General features: G+C 52.8%; 1 protein-coding gene across 1 annotated transcript in view; it reads left to right on the forward strand.

Moving 5' to 3' along the window:
- Nucleotides 1-20,282, forward strand: part of LOC148148887 (junctional adhesion molecule-like) — a 71,492-nt gene extending 51,210 nt beyond the window's left edge. The window contains exons 4-5 of the mRNA XM_087991021.1: nucleotides 13,571-13,706; nucleotides 20,014-20,282. Coding sequence (XP_087847147.1) covers nucleotides 13,571-13,695 — 125 coding nt within the window. The 3' untranslated portion in view covers nucleotides 13,696-13,706; nucleotides 20,014-20,282. The remainder of the gene's footprint in view (nucleotides 1-13,570; nucleotides 13,707-20,013) is intronic.
- Nucleotides 20,283-20,501: the final 219 nt, after the last annotated feature.

Raw genomic sequence — 20,501 nt, forward strand, 5'->3', positions numbered from 1 at the left:
CACATTGGCTTTGGGAAGGTTATTGGGTAGCTGGGTCTCTCTGCAGCACATTGGCATTGAGAAGGCCATTGGGTAGATCGGTCTCAGTGCAGCACGTTGGCATTGGGGAGCTGGGTCGAGCTGCAGCATATTGGCATTGGGAAGGCTATTGGGGAGATGGGTCTCCCTGCAGCATGTTGGCTTTGGGAAGGCTATTGGGAAGATGGGTCTCACTGCATCACATTGGCTTTGGGAAGGCCATTGGGTAGTTGGGTCTCAGTGCAGCAAGTTGGCATTGGGGAGCTGGGTCGAGCTGCAGCATATTGGCATTCGGAATGCCATTGGCGAGATGGGTCTCACTGCAGCACATTGGCATTGGGAATGCTATTGGGTAGTTTGGTCTTCCTGCAGCACATTGGCTTTGGTAAGGTTATTGGGTAGCTGGGTCTCCCTGCAGCACGTTGGCATTGAGAAGGCCATTGGGTAGATCGGTCTCAGTGCAGCACGTTGGCATTGGGGACCTGGGTCGAGCTGCAGCATATTGGCATTGGGATGGCTATTGGGGAGATGGGTCTCAGTGCAGCACATTGGCGTTGGGAAGGCCATTGGGGTGCTGTGTCTCCCTTCAGCACATTGGCTTTGGGAAGCCATAGGGGAGATGGGTCTCACTGCAGTACATTGGCATTGGGAAGGCCATTGGGGAGCTGTGTCTCACTGCAGCACGTTGGCTTTGAGAAGGCTATTGGGGTGCTGTGTCTCCCTCCAGCACATTGGCATTGGGAAGACCATTGGGGAGATGGGTCTCACTGCAGCACATTGGCTTTGGGAAGGCCATTGGGCAGCTGGGTCTCCCTGCAGCACGTTGGCATTGGGACGGCCATTGGGGAGATGGGTCTCACTGCAGCACATTGGCTTTGGGACGGCCATTGGGCAGCTAGGACTCACTGCAGCACATTGGCTTTGGGAGTGCTATTGGGGAGTTTGGTTTCCCTGCAGCACATTGGCTTTGGGAAGGTTATTGGGTAGCTGGGTCTCCCTGCAGCACATTGGTATTGAGAAGGCCATTGGGTAGATCGGTCTCAGTGCAGCACATTGGCATTGGGGAGCTGGGTCGAGCTGCAGCATATTGGTATTGGGAAGGCCATTGGGGTGCTGGGTCTCACTGCAGCACGTTGGCTTTGAGAAGGCTATTGGGGAGATGGGTCTCACTGCAGTACATTGGCATTGGGAATGCCATTGGGGAGCTGGGTCTCACTGCAGCACGTTGGCTTTGGGAAGGCTATTGGGGTGCTGGGTCTCACTGCAGCACGTTGGCTTTGAGAAGGCTATTGGGGAGATGGGTCTCACTGCAGTACATTGGCATTGGGAAGGCCATTGGGGAGATGGGTCTCACTGCAGGACATTGGCATTGGGAAGGCTATTGGGGAGCTGGGTCTCACTGCAGCACGTTGGCTTTGGGAAGGCTATTGCGGTGCTGTGTCTCCCTCCAGCACATTGGCATTGGGAAGACCATTGGGGAGATTGGTCTCCCTGCAGCACATTGGCTTTGGGAAGGCTAATGGGGAGATGGGTCTCACTGCTGCACATTGGCTTTGGGAAGACAATTGGGTAGTTGGGTCTCAGTGCAGCAAGTTGGCATTGAGAAGGCCATTGGAGAGATGGGTCTCACTGCAGCATATTGGCTTTGGGAATGCCGTTGGGCAGATGGGCCTCACTGCAGAACATTGGCTTTGGAAAGGCCATTGGGGAGCTGGGTCTCACTGCAGCACGTTGGCATTGGGAAGGCCATTGGGGAGATGGGTGTCCCTGCAGCACATTGGCATTGGGAAGGCCACTGGGGAGAGAGGTCTCACTGCAGCACATTGGCTTTGGGAATGCTATCGGGAGATGGGTCTCACTGCAGCACATTGGCTTTGGGAAGGCCATTGGGGAGCTCGGTCTCGCTGCAGCACATTGGCATTGGGAAGGCCAATGGGGAGATGGGTCTCCCTGCAGCACATTGGCGTTGGGAAGGCCATTGGGAAGATGGGTCTCACTGCAGCACATTGGCTTTGGGAAGGCCATTGGGTAATTGTGTCTCAGTGCAGCAAGTTGGCATTGGGAAGGCCATTGGAGAGATGGGTCTCACTGCAGCACATTGGCATTGGGAATGCTGTTGGGTAGTTTGGTCTCACTGCAGCACATTGGCTTTGGTAAGGTTATTGGTTAGCTGGGTCTCCCTGCAGCACATTGGCATTGAGAAGGCCATTGGGTAGATCGGTCTCAGTGCAGCACGTTGGCATTGGGGAGCTGGGTCGAGCTGCAGCATATTGGCATTGGGAAGGCCATTGGGGAGCTGGGTCTCAGTGCAGCACGTTGGCGATTGCAAGGCCATTGGGAAGCTGGGTCTCAGTGCAGCACATTGGCATTGGGGAGGCCATTGGGGAGCTGTGTGTAGCTGCAGCTATTGGCATTTGGAAGGCCATTGAGGTGCTGTGTCTCCCTTCAGCACATTGGCATTGGGAAGGCCATTGGGGAGATGGGTCTCCCTGCAGCACATTGGCTTTGGGAAGGCCATTGGGGAGATGGGTCTCCCTGCAGCACATTGGCTTTGGGAAGGCCATTGGGCAGATGGGTCTCACTGCAGCGCGTTGGCGTTGGGAAGGCCATTGGGGAGCTGGGTCTCAGTGCAGCACGTCAGCATTGGGAATGCCATTGGGGAGCTGTGTCTCACTGCAGCACCTGAGCATTGGGAAGGCCTTTGGGTAGCTGTCTCACTGCAGCACATTGGCATTGGTAAAGCCATTGGGGAGCTGGGTCTCAGTGCAGCACATTGGATTTGGGGAGGCCATTGGGGAGCTGTGTGTAGCTGCAGCTATTTGCATTTGGAAGGCCATTGAGGTGCTGTGTCTCCCTTCAGCACATTGGCATTGGGAAGGCCATTTGGGAGATGGGTCTCCCTGCAGCACATTGGCTTTGGGAAGGCCATTGGGGAGATGGGTCTCCCTGCAGCACATTGGCATTGGGAAGGCCTTTGGGTTGTTGTCTCACTGCAGCACATTGGCTTTGGGAAGTCTATTAGGTAGTTGGGTCTTGTGCAGGATAGGGGACTCTGCGACCCCCCATCAGGCACTCTGCTTCCCTTCCCAAGAACAAAGACACGGAGGAGTTCGTCCAAAACTATTTATTCAATTCTGCAGAACCGGGTGTTACCTCAATGGCTTCCCACGAGGCACACACACAGATTGTAATCCCCGCACGTTATATACATGTAGGAGTGGGCTGGGCCTTCTACTGTCTCAGCCAATGAGTGTTAAAGTTCCCCACTGTCCTCCTGATGGATGAGATTATTTGGTTATTCACCCAGCCAATCAGTGTTCGAGTTCCCCGCTTCTCCCTTATATGGATGATGACGTACAGCCGTGGTTGTGGGCGGTCCCTCAGCCACGAGGAAAGCTGTTTCCATTGTTCCATTCATGAAAATCTGGGGGAGTGTCTGCTCGTGCTTACTACAAGGTAGTAAAATGGTGGCTTTGTACTTACTATGTGCTTACTACAGCAGTTAATGATTTAAAAATTACACCACCCCCTACAGTCTCAGTGCAGCAAGGTGACATTGGGAATGCCATTGTGGAGCTGGGTCTCCAGCCAGCACATTGGCATTGGGAAGGCCATTGGGGAGATGGGTCACCCTGCAGCACATTGGCTTTGGGAGGGCAATTGGGCAGCTGGGTCTCACTGCAACACGTTGGCTTTGGGAAGGCTATTTGGGAGATGGGTCTCCCTGCAGCACGTTGGCTTTGTGAAGGCTATTGGGGAGATGGGTCTCACTGCATCACATTGGCTTTGGGAAGGCTATTGGGTAGTTGTGTCTCAGTGCAGCAAGTTGGCTTTGGGAAGGTTATTGGGTAGCTGGGTCTCCCTGCAGCACATTGGCATTGAGAAGGCCATTGGGTAGATCGGTCTCAGTGCAGCACGCTGGCATTGGGGAGCTGGGTCGAGCTGCAGCATATTGGCATTGGGAAGGCTATTGGGGAGATGGGTCAACCTGCAGCACATTGGCTTTGGGAGGGCCATTGGGCAGTTGGGTCTCACTGCAGCACGTTGGCTTTGGGACGGCTATTGGGGAGATGGGTGTCCCTGCAGCACATTGGCATTGGGAAGGCCACTGGGGAGAGAGGTCTCACTGCAGCACATTGGCTTTGGGAATGCTATTGGGAGATGGGTCTCACTGCAGCATATTGGCTTTGGGAAGGCCGTTGGGCAGATGGGTCTCACTGCAGAACATTGGCGTTGGGAAGGCCATTGGGGAGCTGGGTCTCACTGCAGCACGTTGGCATTGGGAAGGCCATTGGGGAGATGGGTGTCCCTGCAGCACATTGGCATTGGGAAGGCCACTGGGGAGAGAGGTCTCACTGCAGCACATTGGCTTTGGGAATGCTATCGGGAGATGGGTCTCACTGCAGCACATTGGCTTTGGGAAGGCCATTGGGGAGCTCGGTCTCGCTGCAGCACGTTGGCATTGGGAAGGTCAATGGGGAGATGGGTCTCCCTGCAGCACGTTGGCTTTGGGAAGGCTATTGGGAAGATGGGTCTCACTGCAGCACATTGGCTTTGGGAAGGCCATTGGGTAGTTGTGTCTCAGTGCAGCAAGTTGGCATTGGGAAGGCCATTGGAGAGATGGGTCTCACTGCAGCACATTGGCATTGGGAATGCTATTGGGTTGTTTGGTCTCCCTGCAGCACATTAGCTTTGGTAAGGTTATTGGTTAGCTGGGTCTCCCTGCAGCACATTGGCATTGAGAAGGCCATTGGGTAGATCGGTCTCAGTGCAGCACGTTGGCATTGGGGAGCTGGGTCGTGCTGCAGCATATTGGCTTTGGGAAGTCTATTGGGGAGATGGGTCTCACTGCAGCGCATTGGCGTTGGGGAGGCAATTGGGGAGATGGGTCTCACTGCAGCACATTGGCGTTGGGGAGGCAATTGGGGAGATGGGTCTCCCTGCAGCACATTGGCTTTTGGAGTGCCATTGGGCAGCTTGGTCTCACTGCAGCACGTTGGCTTTGGGAAGGCCATTGGGGTGCTGTGTCTCCCTTCAGCACATTGTCATTGGGAAGACCATTGGAGAGATTAGATTAGATTACATTACAGTGTGGAAACAGGCCCTTCGGCCCAACAAGTCCACAGCACATTGGCTTTGGTAAGGTTATTGGGTAGCTGGGTCTCCCTGCAGCACATTAGCATTGAGAAGGCCATTGCGTAGATGGGTCTCAGTGCAGCACGTTGGCATTGGGGAGCTGGGTCGAGCTGCAGCACATTGGCGTTGGGAAGGCCATTGGGGTGCTGTGTCTCCCTGCAGCACATTGGCATTGGGAAGCCATTGGGGAGATGGGTCTCACTGCAGTACATTGGCTTTGGGAATGCCATTGGGGAGCTGTGTCTCCATCCAGCACATTGGCATTGGGAAGATCATTGGGGAGAAGGGTCTCCCTGCAGCTCATTGGCTTTGAGAGGGCCATTGGGCAGCTGGGTCTCACTGAAGCACGTTGGCTTTGGGAAGGCCATTGGGGAGATGGGTCTCCCTGCAGCACGTTGGCTTTGGGAAGGCTATTGGGGCGATGGGTCTCACTGCAGCACATTGGCTTTGGAATGGCCATTGGGTAGTTGAGTCTTAGTGCAGCAAGTTGGCATTGGGAAGGCCATTGGGGAGATGGGTCTCACTGCAGCACATTGGCATTGGGAATGCTATTGGGTAGTTTGGTCTCCCAGCTGCACATTGGCTTTGGTAAGGTTATTGGGTAGCTGGGTCTCCCTGCAGCACATTGGCATTGAGAAGGCCATTGGGTAGATCGGTCTCAGTGCAGCACATTGACATTGGGGAGCTGGGTCGAGCTGCAGCATATTGGCATTGGGAAGGCCATTGGGGAGCTGGGTCTCAGTGCAGCACGTTGGCAATCGGAAGGCCATTGTGGAGCTGGGTATCGGTGCAGCACATTGGCATTGGAAATCTGTGTCCTGGTGCAACACGTTGGCATTGGGGAGGCCATTGGGGAGAAGGGTCTCGCTGCAGCTATTGGCATTGGGAAGGCCATTGGGTAGATGGGTCTCAGTGCAGCAATTTGACATATGGAAGGCCATTGGGGAGCAGTGTGTCTGTGCAGCACGATGGCATTGGGAAGGCCATTGGGAAGCTGCGTCCTGGTGCAGCAAGTTGGTATTGGGAATGACATTGGGGAGCTGGGTCATGATGCAGTACGTTGGCATTAGGAAGGCCATTGGTGAGCTGTGTCCGGGTTCAGTATGTGGAATTGGGAAGGCTATTGTGGAGCTGGGTCATGGTGCAGTATGTTGGCATAGGGATGACCATTAGGGAGCTGAGTGTCAGTGCAGCACAATGGTGTTGGGGAGGCCATTGAGGAGTTGTGTCCTGGTGCAGTACGTTGGCGTTGGGAAGGTTATTGTGGAGCTGGGTCATGGTACAGTATGTTGGCATTAGAAAGGCCATAGGGGATCTGGGTCTCTGTGCAGAACATTGGCTTTGGGAAGGCCATTGGGGAGCTTGGTCTCAGTGCAGCAAGTTGGCATTGGGAAGGCCATTGAGTGGATGGGTATCGGTGCAACACTTTGGCATTAGGAAGGCCATTGGGGAACTGGGTCTCCCTGCAGCACATTAGCATTGGGAAGGCCATTGGGGAACTGGGTCTCAATGCAGTACATTGGCATTAGGAAGGCATTGGGGAGCTGGGTCTCCCTGCAGCACATTGGCATTGGGAAGGCCATTGGGGAACTGGGTCTCAGTGCAGTACATTGGCATTAGGAAGGCATTGGGAAGCTGGGTCTCCCTGCAGTACATTGGCATTGGGAAGGCCATTGGGGAACTGGGTCTCAGTGCAGTACGTTGGCATTAGGAAGGCATTGGGAAGCTGGGTCTCCCTGCAGTACATTGGCATTGGGATGGCCATTGGGAGCTGGGTCATGGTGCAGTACGTTGGCATTAGGAAAGCCATTGGGGAGCTATGTCCTGGTTCAGTACGTTGGCATTGGGAAGGCTAGTAGGGAGCTGGGCCTCAGTGCAGCAAAATGGTGTTGGGAAGGCCATTGAGGAGCTGTGTCCTGGTGCAGTAAATTGGCATTAGGAAGGCCATTGTGGCGCTGGGAACTGGTGCAGCACGTTGGCATTGGGAAGGCCATTGCGGAGCTTGGTCTCAGTGCAGTACGTTGGCATTAGGAAGGCCATTGGAGAGCTGGGTCTCAGTGCAGTACATTGGCTTTGGGAAGGCTATTGGGGAGATGGGTCTCACTGCAGCACATTGGCTTTGGGAAGGCCATTGGCGAGATGGGTCACACTGCAGCACATTGGCATTGGGAATGCCATTGGGGAGCTGCGTCCTGGTGCAGTAAATTGGCATTAGGAAGGCCATTGAGGAGCTGTGTCCTGGTTCAGTACGTCGGCATTAGGAAGGCCATTAGGGAGCTGGGTCATGATGCAGTAAGTTGGCATGAAGAAGGCCATTGGGGAGCTGGGTCTCAGTGCAGCATGATGATGTTGGGAAGGCTATTGTGGAGCTGGATCTCAGTGCAGCACGTTGTCATTGGGAAGGCCATTGGGCAGTTTGGTCTCCCTGCAGCACATGGGCTTTGGGAAGGCCATTGGGTGGATGGGTGTTAGTGTAGCACTTTGGCATTAGGAAGGCCATTGGGTGGATAGGTGTCAGTGCAGTACGTTGGCATTAGGAAGGCCATTGCGGAGCTTGGTCTCAGTGCAGTACGTTGGCATTAGGAAGGCCATTGGAGAGTTGGGTCTCAATGCAGTACATTGGCATTGTGAAGGCCATTGGGGAGATGGGTCTCCCTGCAGCACGTTGGCTTTGGGAAGGCTATTGGGGAGATGGGTCTCACTGCAGCACATTGGCTTTGGGAAGGCCATTGGCGAGATGGGTCTCACTGCAGCACATTGGCATTGGGAATGCTATTGGGGAGCAGTGTGTCAGTGCATAAAGAAGTCCATTGGGGAGCAGTGTGTCAGTGCATAAAGATGGCATTGGGAAGGCCATTGGGGAGCTGGGTCACACTGCAGCACATTGGCATTGGGAATGCCATTGGGGAGCTGCGTCCTGGTGCAGCACGTTGGCATTGGGAAGGCCATTGGGTGGATGGGTATCGGTGCAACACTTTGGCATTAGGAAGGCTCTCAGTGCAGCACGATGGTATTGGGAAGGCCACTGGGGAGCTGTGTCCTGGTGCAGTACATTGGCGTTGGGAAGGCTGCAGGGAGAGCTGGAGTACGTTGGCATTAGGAAGGCCATTGGAGAGCTGGGTTTCAATGCAGTACATTGGCATTGGGAAAGCCATTGTGGAGCTGGGTCTCAGTGCAATACGTTGGCATTAGGAAGGCCATTGGAGAGCTGGGTCTCAGTGCAGTACATTGGCATTGGGAAAGCCATTGGGGAGCTGGGTCTCAGTGCAATACGTTGGCATTAGGAAGGCCATTGGAGAGCTGGGTCTCAATGCAGTACATTGGCATTGGGAAGGCCATTGGGGAGCTGGGTCTCAGTGCAGCACGTTGGTATTGGTATGGCTCCTGGGTGGCTGAGTCTCGCTGCAGCACATTGGCATTGAGAAGACCATTGAGGTGTTGGGTCTCAGTGCAGCATGTTGGCATTGGGAAGGCCATTGGGGAGCTTTGTCTCAGTGCAGTACTTTGGCATTGGGAAGGCCATTGGGGAGATGGGGCTCAGTGCAGCACATTGGCTTCGGGAAGGCTATAGGGTAGCTGTATCTCAGTGCATCACGTTGGCTTTGGGGAGCTGTATCTCAGTCCAGCACGTTGGCATTGGGAAGACTCTTGAAGAGCTGGGTCTCAGTCCAGCACATTGGCATTAGGACGGCCATTGGGGAGCTGGGTCTCCCTGCAGCACATTGGCATTGGGACGGCCATTGGGGAGATGGGTCTCAGTGCAGTACGTTGGCATTGGGAAGGTTATTGGGGATCTGGGTCTCAGTGAAGCACGTTAGCATTGAGAAGGCCATTGGGGAGTTTGGTCTCAGGGCAGCACGTTGGTATTGGGAAGGCCATGGGGAGCTGGCTCTTGGTTATGATGGAGACTGTGTCATTGATTCCTGAGGGAGGAGGAGGTGTGACTTGCTGCAGACCTTCAGCCTGTTCCTGTTGGAGCCACAACTGAATGGTCCCAATTCCAGGAGGCACTCGAGGGGCTGCAGGGCTCCCCGGAGAGAGACAGGACACTGCCTGCTCTGGCCTGTGACAGTGTTACAATGGCTGGGCACAGACAGCACACTCTCCCCACCTCTCCCTGCCGTCCCCTACCCCCAACACCCCCTCACCACTCCCCAAAACCCCCACACCCCTGAACCACACCCCCTCACCCACTCCCACACACCATCCTTCCCCATCCCCACCCCCTCCTTGTTCTGAGAGCCCTGAAAGTCTCCCCATGCATGTCCTGCTGGAATGCTGTGTGTGAATGTATGGACCAGGCCCCTGGGGACACCCCAACCAGCCCAAAAAATCCGATTGACCAGGATGGAATAATGGCACTGCCAGGGGTACTGGGCATCGGCATAGCACACATACCCACTGGCAGTGGCTCAGGGCGTACAGCAGAAAATCAGAAAGAAATTGAAGACCAACTTGCATCAGCTGTGGCCAATCGAGAATTTGATTAATCAGCTGCATGAGGGGTCCATGTGGTAGTGTCCCTACCCATAGGCTGGGAGTCTCAGGTTCAAGTCCCACCTACTCCAGAGGTGTGTAATAACACTAATGAACACCCACTAATGTGGGCGGCACGGTGGCACAGTGGTTAGCACTGCTGCCTCACAGCGCCAGAGACCCGGGTTCAATTCCTGCCTCAGGCGACTGACTGTGTGGAGTTTGCACGTTCTCCCCGTGTCTGCGTGGGTTTCCTCCGGGTGCTCCGGTTTCCTCCCACAGTCCAAAGATGTGCAGGTTAGGTGAATTGGCCATACTAAAATTGCCCGTAGTGTTAGGTAAGGGGTAAATGTAGGGGTAGGGGTATGGGTGGGTTGCGCTTCGGCGGGGCGGTGTGGACTTGTTGGGCTGAAGGGCCTGTTTCCACACTGTAAGTAATCTAATCTAAACAGATTGGTTAGAAAAATAAGTCAAATAAAAGAAACACATCAGCATGAGGTCCTGTAGGGACAGAACTAAAGATAAGACATTGACATTGACAGAGCACAGGGGTGGTACAGTGGCTCAGTGGTTAGCACTGCTGCCTCACAGCGCCAGGGACCCGGGTTCGTGGATAAACGGTACACTAACAGCAGGAACAGTCCCTTTCTGTGCTGCTGCTGCTGACATGTAACAAGAGTGTGAATTGGCTGTTTGTGTGTGGGAGGTTTCAACTAAACTCACCACAGAAATTCACATTTTAATCAATTCATATTAACTACCTTTTTAACAATGTGGCAGGCCTTAAAGATTAACGCGGCAACATGCAAACTCTCATTTCTTTTGGGTTTAACTTGTTGGAAACGGTGGAAACGCAAGCTCTTTAGTTATTTTATTTTTCTCCCGCCTTTTGCTCTCTGTCTCTTATTTTGATCTTTGTTTCCTTCTCCTCATCTCTTTGTTTTTGAGCGTGATTTAGCATTGAATTTACACATTGTAATGTATCCATCCACCTCTGCCCGTATACCGCTAATTTCTTCACCCTTCAGTGAGATTACCTGTGCTGTACATTCACGTCCTGAGACCACTTCCCTTGTCGTGATCTTACTGTTTCCACGTCAGACAATCCAAAGGCAAACTGTTAAACATGCCATGAGCATTCTATTATGCGGTGACCAGGACTGTGCGTAATATTCCAAATGTGGCCTAATCCAAGTTTTTAACAGCTGCAACATGACTTGCCAATGTTTATATTGAATGTCCCGAACACAGAAGGAAGTGTGCCGTGTGCCTTGTTCACCGTCTTACCCACTTGCGTTGCCTCTTTCGGGGAGTTATGGCTGTCCACCCCGAGATCCCTCATTCATGTACGGACCTCAATTTGCTTTCTCCCGGCTGTCTCCTGAATCTTGTCAACCCCTCAGCCTTAGCTCCATCGTTACCACAAGACCTGAGCTCTGCAAAGTTGTTTCTGTTTCTGATCGTTTTTTTAATGTCTTCCGCATTCACATAGAATTCAGGCAATTTGGTTTGAGTTTTTGATAATTATTTCTGTAAAAAATGCTGAGAAAAATTCATTTGTTTCTTTAGGTCTTTGTCCTTCTGCAACAGTCTGTTCATTACTCACAAAGACTCTGAGATTATTAATTTATTTTTATTTTTGAGCACCATTTCCTAAAATCCATTGCGTCAAAGTTACCGATTGCTATTCCAAGGATTTTATTTGATCTTTTCCCCCTCACAGCCTTCAGACTATCATTAAGACCTGTGCACTTTGAGCATGTTCCATGTGGCCCTTCGGAAAAAAGAGGCTGCTGAACCAATTACATAACACGGGAGTTAAATGATCCTGAAAGCACAGTTCCAAAGTGTTTCCTGGGCAAAAACACTGTTCTAAAGCAATAAAACCGCGGGTTTTGACTTTAAACAGGCTTCGAGAGTGTGGCGCTGGAAAAGCACAGCAGGTCAGGCACCATCCGAGGAGCAAGAGAATCAATGTTTAGGGCAAAAGCCCTTCATCGGGAATTCCTGATTTACCAAATTCCTGATGAAGGGCTTTTGCCCGAAACATCAATTCTCTTGCTCCTCGGATGCTGCCTGACCTGCTGTGCTTTTCCAGCACCACACTCTCAGCTTTCATCTCCAGCATCTGCAGTCCTCACTTTCTCCTTTAAAAAGGCTTCCCTGCGTCCAGACATCACTCAGTCCTGTCATTGTCCTCCAAACTGAGCAAACATGTGAACACAAAGCCGACAGTTTGTCGTTATTCCACCCCTTCCAGCATGAACACCACCCACAGGTAGAAAGTTTAAATTTCAACATGACTCCAACTGGTAGAGTGTACAGATTTTATAATGGAGCCAGAGGGAACAAGAATCTCATTATACATTGGGCAGACACAGCATCACATTTCCCGAAATCCAGCGAGTCAGACACATGACCCTTGAGAGCTGGTCCCACAAAAAGGACTCCAGGACTCTTGCTCGCTATTGACAAGATCGGATTCACTGAACTAAGAGAGATCCGGCAATTTTGTGAATGAACAGAATGATCCAAAAAAATCTTGGAAATTCGCAAAGCCCTGTTCAAGATAAGAATTTAGTGTCAGGATTATGAGATCCCAAGTCGTGTCATACAGACCACTTCCCCAATAGGCTATTGACCTGTTGTTGGACGGTGCCTCTTCAGTATTTCTGACCAGAATTGTTGGTTTATCCAAAAAAAGGGATTGTATTCCCTGGCCCTGTAACTGGGCCTTATTCAGAGAATGTCCCATTCTCTGAATAATCTTTCCTTTTGCTTTAAACTGGCCTATACTTTGTGAAAATCCCACCTTTGATCTGGCTCTGAGGTTTGGGGGTTTAGGGGCTGCGGATAGGGCTGAGGTGGGGTAGGTGTGGGGTGGTATTAGGTTAGACCCCACCAGATCTGTCCCTTCACCTGTGACTATGCTTTCCTGCTGCACACTGTTTCAGGTCGGGACATACAGCTGCCTTTCTGGCTCTGTGTTCCTGCAGGCTGTTACACCTTCAATGTCTGGGTGAGCCCAGCTCAGTCTTGGTACAATTTCTCTTTGCCTCCTAACCACGAGGCCCTCTCCAGTTGCTGAATGTGATGACTATTCTGCTGCTGCCATGTTCCATTGATGTGTGTGAGGTCTAATTGTAGAATGTGTCCCAAAGTAATGATGCTGGAGTCCATGGAGGATCCCTTCCATTCCAACCTGATTGATCCACATTCTCTCAACAACAGCTCAGATCTCTACCCCCTTCTCTCACAGCATCATCCCATCCTTGTACACTCCCATTATATTCCGCTCTTGTTAATCCCATTACTCTGCAAAACCTATGACCTTTCCTCCCTTGACTGACCCCACTTCAACACGTGGACCATTTTGACTCTTCCAGCTGTTAACTGTTAGAACAAGGCACTTGGAAATGTTTAAGGTAATCTGGCAGGGCCAAAGTGGTTTTCAAAAGGAAAATCATGTTTAACTAATTTATTGGAGGTCTTTGAAGAAATAAGTTGTGTTGGAGATAAAGGTGAAGCAGTGGATGTATTGTATTTAGATTTTGTTCAGATTGGCACACCACACGTTATAACTTACCAAACAAAAATGACCCCTACTCTCTGTTTGCCAGCTGATCTTTGATCCATACTGATACGTTAGCCTGGACGCCAGCAGTGTTTGAATTCCACACCTTGACGTCACCCCTTATCGAATGCCTTCTGGAAATCTAAACCCAGTCTATCCATTGGCTCCTCTTTAGCTGTAACACGGGTTAAACATGATTTTCTTTCTCTAAGTTTGATCCTGTCCATGTTTTAGTTAATTTGGATGTTGAGTCCTCTGTTTGAGATGTTGTCGTGTTGTGCCTTACAATGATCACAGCCCATCAGTCGTGACCATGTGTTTCTCCTTTAACCTGCTCCATGTTTACACCTTGTTCATCTTTTGCAGAGGCTCCGATTCCAGATTTATTCCCGATTTTTCTGGGCCGTCTCTTGCTTCTCCTGCTGTTTCTCATTGTCGCTGTCATCGTTTTGCTCAATGTAAACCAACAGGCATGTTTCACAAGCAAATAAAGATGGAGCAGGTAAATAGAGTTCATTATTGACTCTTCGATGGCTACAGCCCAGAAGGAGGCCCTTTCGCTCCTCATATCTGTGACGGCCAACAAGGATCTGATGAGACTAATCCCATTTTTCCTCAGAGGAGAACAGAACATTAAATCCTCAGAGGGTGCCAAGGAATCATGTGGAGCTGGTCTGGCCTTGGGTAGGCTGTGGAACAGAAAGACTTAGGGCTTCAGAGACATCACTCTTCGAAGTTTGCATCCCATGTTGATAGGGTGGTTATGAAGGCATTTAGTACACTTGCTTTCTTTGCTCAGAGCTTTGAGTACAGGCGTTGGGAGGTTATGTTGAGGCTGTACAGGATGTTGGTGAGAACCCTTCTTGAGCACTGTGTCTCATTCTGGTCGTCCTGTTATAGGAAGGATATTATTAACCCGGAGAGGGTTCTGAAGAGAATTACCAGGATGTTGTTGGGAATGCAGAGTTTGGGGTAAAAGGTGAGGCTGGATTCACTTGGGCTTTTCTCACTGGAGTGTAGCAGGATGAGGGGTGACCTCAGTGAGTTCATAAAATCATGAGGGGCATCAATAAGGTGAATGGCAGGTGTCTTTACCCTAGGGTGGAGGAGTTCAAGACCAGGGGTGAGAGGAGAAAGATTTACAAAAGACAGGAGGGACAATTATTTTGCACAGAGAGTGGTTCATGTGTGAAATGAATGTCCAGAGCAAGTGGTGAATGGGACACAGTTGCAATGTTTAGAAACCATTCAGATAAGTGCACGAATAAGAAATGTTTCAGAGGGACATGGGCCAGGTACAGGCAGGTGGGATTAGTTTAGTTTGGAGCTGTGGTCAGCAAGGACTGGTCAGACTGAAGGTGTATGACTCGATGGGTCTAAGCATGAGATCTCCAGTCTTTTTGAGGCAAGTTTTTCCAATGATGAAGGTAATAACCCCACCTCTCATCTCCTTAAAATATTTGCTAAGCCACAGCAAAAATTAAATTGTTATCATTATTTCCAAGTGATCACATGACAAGAAGCGTTTTGCAATCCAGGGAGTCTCCAAATAGCACAAAATGCTGCACTTTCGCCAAGTGGGCTTGGTATATTGACTCATATTCCAAACAATATACGTCAGGATTAGGAAATAGAAGGAGTTACTCGTGTTTGCAGTGGATAGTCTCCGATGTGCTGTTACACTCTAGGACACAACATTAGTGAAGATGTGATGGAGCCTGGATTCTCATGTGGATTGCATGAATCAACTTGGGAAATATAACTTGGATGGCGCATTCCGAGAATTTATTTGGGATAATGCTGAAGAGCAGAGGGTTCGAACACTGAGCAGGGAGTTTTAACCTGGCAATATGCAATGGACAAGATTAATGAAGGGCCTCATCATAAATGAACCTCTGGAGAATAGTGATCATAACGTGATACAAATTTATGTCAATTTGGAGGCAGAGAAGTGTGGAAATAACGTTATTTTCAGAAAGTTGAACAGCAGATATGACGGGGGTATAAGGCTGGCTAAAGTGTATTGGGAAAATGCATTACTCAGCAAAGAAACAGCATTAGACTTTGAAGGAGATATTTCATAAATCTCAGCAGGCGGGGGAAGCCATTCAGCCCCTTAGGTCTGTTCTGTCATTCAGTCAGCAGATGGTTGATCTGATCATTCTCAGCTCCATTTTCTTCTTGTACCCCATGACCCTCGGGTTCCCTGCCCTGATTAAAACTCTGTCTCACCCCAAATCCCCCGACTCGACAGCACTACGAAGGAAATCATTCCACAGCCCACAGATGGACTATCCTCAGTGAGGAGAAGTTCCTCACCTCTGTCTTAAAAAGCAACCCCTTACCCTGAGATGATGCCATCTGCTCTGAGACTCTCCCCCCCAGGGGAAACATCCTCCGCACGCTGACACTGTCACACCCCCAAAGCTAACTGGCCTGGACTGACTGGTTCTTCGCTCCGTTTTATTTCGAGACAAAGTTGGGATGTTGGTTGTTTTCCAACCCTCTGGGCCTTTTCCAAATTTCAAAGGTTCCTGGAAGATTACTCCCAGTGCATTCACTACCATGGTCGTTACTTCCTTCAATGTTCTCGGATGAATGCCATCAGGTCCAGGGGACTTATCGGTCTTTAGCCTCATTGGTTTGTCCTCCCTGCTCCCCACGGTGTTCCCATCAGCCCTCAGCCCTGGAACTGGTTCCACAGCCGGGGAGACGGCCTCAATTCACTCCCATTTGTCTGACAATTACTCCCACAATCTCCTGCCGTTCAGGAAGAATAGCACAGCCCTGTCCTGCCCTGCCTGTTTCCATCCCAGACACCGATCAGGAACTGATGGGGAAAGGAGAGCCCTACAATCAGAGGCTTCCTGTTCACTGCTTCAGGAAATTTCCACATCAGGTTTAATTGTTCATCTTCCTAACCCCAACGGACTTTCAATAAAATATCCCAGACCACACTGCACAGTGTCAGCTGCTACAGGGCCCAGAGAGAGTGAGTGCCTGTGGGAGAGAGGGAGAGAGAGAGAGAGAGAGAGAGAGAGAGAGCAGGAAAGGAAAAGGGGACAGCAGGAGGCTGGCACTGAACTGGACAGGAAATAACAGGCTGAAAATGTGTTGCTGGAAAAGCGCAGCAGGTCAGGCAGCATCCAAGGAACAGGAGAATCGACGTTTCGGGCATGAACCCTTCTTCAGTAATGAGGAAAGTGTGTCCAGCAGGCTAAGATAAAAGGTAGAGAGGAGGGACTTGGGGGAGGGGCGTTGGAAATGCGATAGGTGGAAGGAGGTCAAGGTGAGGGTGATAGGCCAGAGTGGGGGTGGGCGCGGAGAGGGGGGAGTATACAGAAGGGAATGGGCAAGGGGGTGTATACAGAGGGAATGGGCAAGGGGGTGTATACAGAGGGAATGGGCAGGGGGGAGTATACAGGGGGAATGGGCAGGGGGGTGTATACAGAGGGAATGAGCAGGGGGGAGTATACAGGGGGAATGGGCAGGGGGGAGTATACAGGGGGAATGGGCAGGGGGGAGTAACAAGGGGGAATGGGCAGGGGGGAGTATACAGAGGGAATGGGCAGGGGGGAGTATACAGGGGGGAATGGGCAGGGGGGAGTATACAGGGGGAATGGGCAGGGGGGAGTATACAGAGAGAATGAGCAGGGGGGAGTATACAGGGGGAATGGGCAGGGGGGAGTATACGGGGGAATGGGCAGGGGGGAGTATACAGTGGGAATGGGCAGGGGGGAGTATACAGGGGGAATGGGCAGGGGGGAGTATACAGGGGGAATGGGGAGGGGGGAGTATACAGGGGGAATGGGCAGGGGGGAGTATACAGGGGGAATGGGCAGGGGGAGTACACAGGGGGAATGGGCAGGGGGGAGTATACAGGGGGAATGGGCAGGGGGGAGTATACGGGGGGAATGGGCAGGGGGGAGTATACAGGGGGAATGGGCAGGGGGGAGTATACGGGGGGAATGGGCAGGGGGGAGTATACAGGGGGAATGGGCAGGGGGGAGTATACAGGGGGAATGGGCAGGGGGGAGTATACAGGGGGAATGGGCGGGGGGAGTATACAGAGGGAATGAGCAGGGGGGAGTATACAGGGGGAATGGGCAGGGGGGAGTATACAGGGGGAATGGGCAGGGGGGAGTATACAGGGGGAATGGGCGGGGGGAGTATACAGAGGGAATGAGCAGGGGGGAGTATACAGGGGGAATGGGCAGGGGGGAGTATACAGGGGGAATGGGCAGGGGGGAGTATACAGGGGAAATGGGCAGGGGGGAGGATACAGGGGGAATGGGGAGGGGGGAGTATACAGGGGGAATGGGCAGGGGGGAGTATACAGGGGGAATGGGCAGGGGGGAGTATACAGGGGGAATGGGCAGGGGGGAGTATACAGGGGGAATGGGCAGAGGGGAGTATACAGGGGGAATGGGCGGGGGGAGTATACAGGGGGAATGGGCAGGGGGGAGTATACAGTGGGAATGGGCAGGGGGGAGTATACAGGGGGAATGGGCAGGGGGGAGTATACGGGGGAATGGGCAGGGGGGAGTATACAGTGGGAATGGGCAGGGGTGAGTATACAGAGGGAATGAGCAGGGGGGAGTATACAGGGGGAATGGGCAGGGGGAGTATACAGGGGGAATGAGCAGGGGGGAGTATACAGGGGGAATGGGCAGGGGGGAGTATACAGGGGGAATGGGGAGGGGGGAGTATACGGGGGAATGGGCAGGGGGGTGTATACAGAGGGAATGGGCAGGGGGGAGTATACGGGGGAATGGGCAGGGGGGAGTATACAGGGGGAATGGGCAGGGGGGAGTATACAGGGGGAATGAGCAGGGGGGAGTATACGGGGGAATGGGCAGGGGGGAGTATACGGGGGAATGGGCAGGGGGGAGTATACAGGGGGAATGAGCAGGGGGGAGTATACGGGGGAATGGGCGGGGGGAGTATACAGGGGGAATGAGCAGGGGGGAATATACAGGGGGAATGAGCAGGGGGGAGTATACAGGGGGAATGTGCAGGGGGGAGTATACGGGGGAATGGGCAGGGGGGAGTATACAGGGGGAATGGGCAGGGGGGAGTATACAGGGGGAATGAGCAGGGGGGAGTATACAGGGGGAATGAGCAGGGGGGAGTATACGGGGGAATGGGCGGGGGGAGTATACAGGGGGAATGAGCAGGGGGAAGTATACAGGGGGAATGGGCAGGGGGGAGTATACAGGGGGAATGGGCAGAGGGGAGTATACAGGGGGAATGGGCAGGGGGGAGTATACAGAGGGAATGGGCAGGGGGGAGTATACAGGGGGGAATGGGCAGGGGGGAGTATACAGGGGGAATGGGCAGGGGGGAGTATACAGAGAGAATGAGCAGGGGGGAGTATACAGGGGGAATGGGCAGGGGGGAGTATACGGGGGAATGGGCAGGGGGGAGTATACAGTGGGAATGGGCAGGGGGGAGTATACAGGGGAAATGGGCAGGGGGGAGTATACAGGGGGAATGGGGAGGGGGGAGTATACAGGGGGAATGGGCAGGGGGGAGTATACAGGGGGAATGGGCAGGGGGAGTACACAGGGGGAATGGGCAGGGGGGAGTATACAGGGGGAATGGGCAGGGGGGAGTATACGGGGGAATGGGCAGGGGGGAGTATACAGGGGGAATGGGCAGGGGGGAGTATACGGGGGGAATGGGCAGGGGGGAGTATACAGGGGGAATGGGCAGGGGGGAGTATACAGGGGGAATGGGCAGGGGGGAGTATACAGGGGGAATGGGCGGGGGGAGTATACAGAGGGAATGAGCAGGGGGGAGTATACAGGGGGAATGGGCAGGGGGGAGTATACAGGGGGAATGGGCAGGGGGGAGTATACAGGGGGAATGGGCAGGGGGGAGTATACAGGGGGAATGGGCGGGGGGAGTATACAGAGGGAATGAGCAGGGGGGAGTATACAGGGGGAATGGGCAGGGGGGAGTATACAGGGGGAATGGGCAGGGGGGAGTATACAGGGGAAATGGGCAGGGGGGAGGATACAGGGGGAATGGGGAGGGGGGAGTATACAGGGGGAATGGGCAGGGGGGAGTATACAGGGGGAATGGGCAGGGGGGAGTATACAGGGGGAATGGGCAGGGGGGAGTATACAGGGGGAATGGGCAGGGGGGAGTATACAGGGGGAATGGGCAGAGGGGAGTATACAGGGGGAATGGGCGGGGGGAGTATACAGGGGGAATGGGCAGGGGGGAGTATACAGTGGGAATGGGCAGGGGGGAGTATACAGGGGGAATGGGCAGGGGGGAGTATACGGGGGAATGGGCAGGGGGGAGTATACAGTGGGAATGGGCAGGGGTGAGTATACAGAGGGAATGAGCAGGGGGGAGTATACAGGGGGAATGGGCAGGGGGGAGTATACAGGGGGAATGAGCAGGGGGGAGTATACAGGGGGAATGAGCAGGGGGGAGTATACGGGGGAATGGGCGGGGGGAGTATACAGGGGGAATGAGCAGGGGGAAGTATACAGGGGGAATGGGCAGGGGGGAGTATACAGGGGGAATGGGCAGAGGGGAGTATACAGGGGGAATGAGCAGGGGGGAGTATACAGGGGGAATGGTCAGGGGGGAGTATACAGGGGGAATGGGCAGGGGGGAGTATACAGGGGGAATGGGCAGGGGGGAGTATACGGGGGAATGGGCAGGGGGGAGAGGAGAGTATTCAACAGACAGTGGGCAGTGAGCATTCAAGTTATTCGGACAGAATTAAATTCAGACCTTTTTAACAATAAATCACGTGCCACTGACGATCTGATGTTTGTGTGATGTTGCAGGAGATGATGGGCAGGTGCATTACGCTGAACTCCAATTCCGACAGGTCACCCAGCGCCCACCCAGGACACAGACAGTGACAGATCCAGACTCCGAGTACGCGGCTGTCAAACACACATAGTCTCCTGGATGTATCCATCACTATTGCTGCAGGTAACCCACTCTCTGGATCCTCACCTCCCCAATTACTGAGCAGCATCCAACCCAGACTCTATAAAACCTGAGATGACTGAGCACTCAGACCCTCTCAGATCCTGAGATTATTGGGCACTCAGACCCTCCCAGACCCTGAGATTACTAGGCACTCAGACCCTCACAGACCCTGGGATTACTGGGCACTCAGACCCTCTCAGATCCTGAGATTATTGGGCACTCAGACCCTCACAGACCCTGGGATTACTGGGCACTCAGACCCTCCCAGACCCTGAGATTATTGGGCACTCAGACCCTCCCAGACCCTGAGATTACTGGGAACACAGACCCTCCCTGA

The sequence above is a fragment of the Chiloscyllium plagiosum genome, unplaced genomic scaffold (assembly GCF_037043375.1).
Source record: "Chiloscyllium plagiosum isolate Xiang-an unplaced genomic scaffold, Cpla_swu_hap1 HiC_scaffold_10, whole genome shotgun sequence".
Lineage (NCBI taxonomy): Eukaryota > Metazoa > Chordata > Chondrichthyes > Orectolobiformes > Hemiscylliidae > Chiloscyllium > Chiloscyllium plagiosum.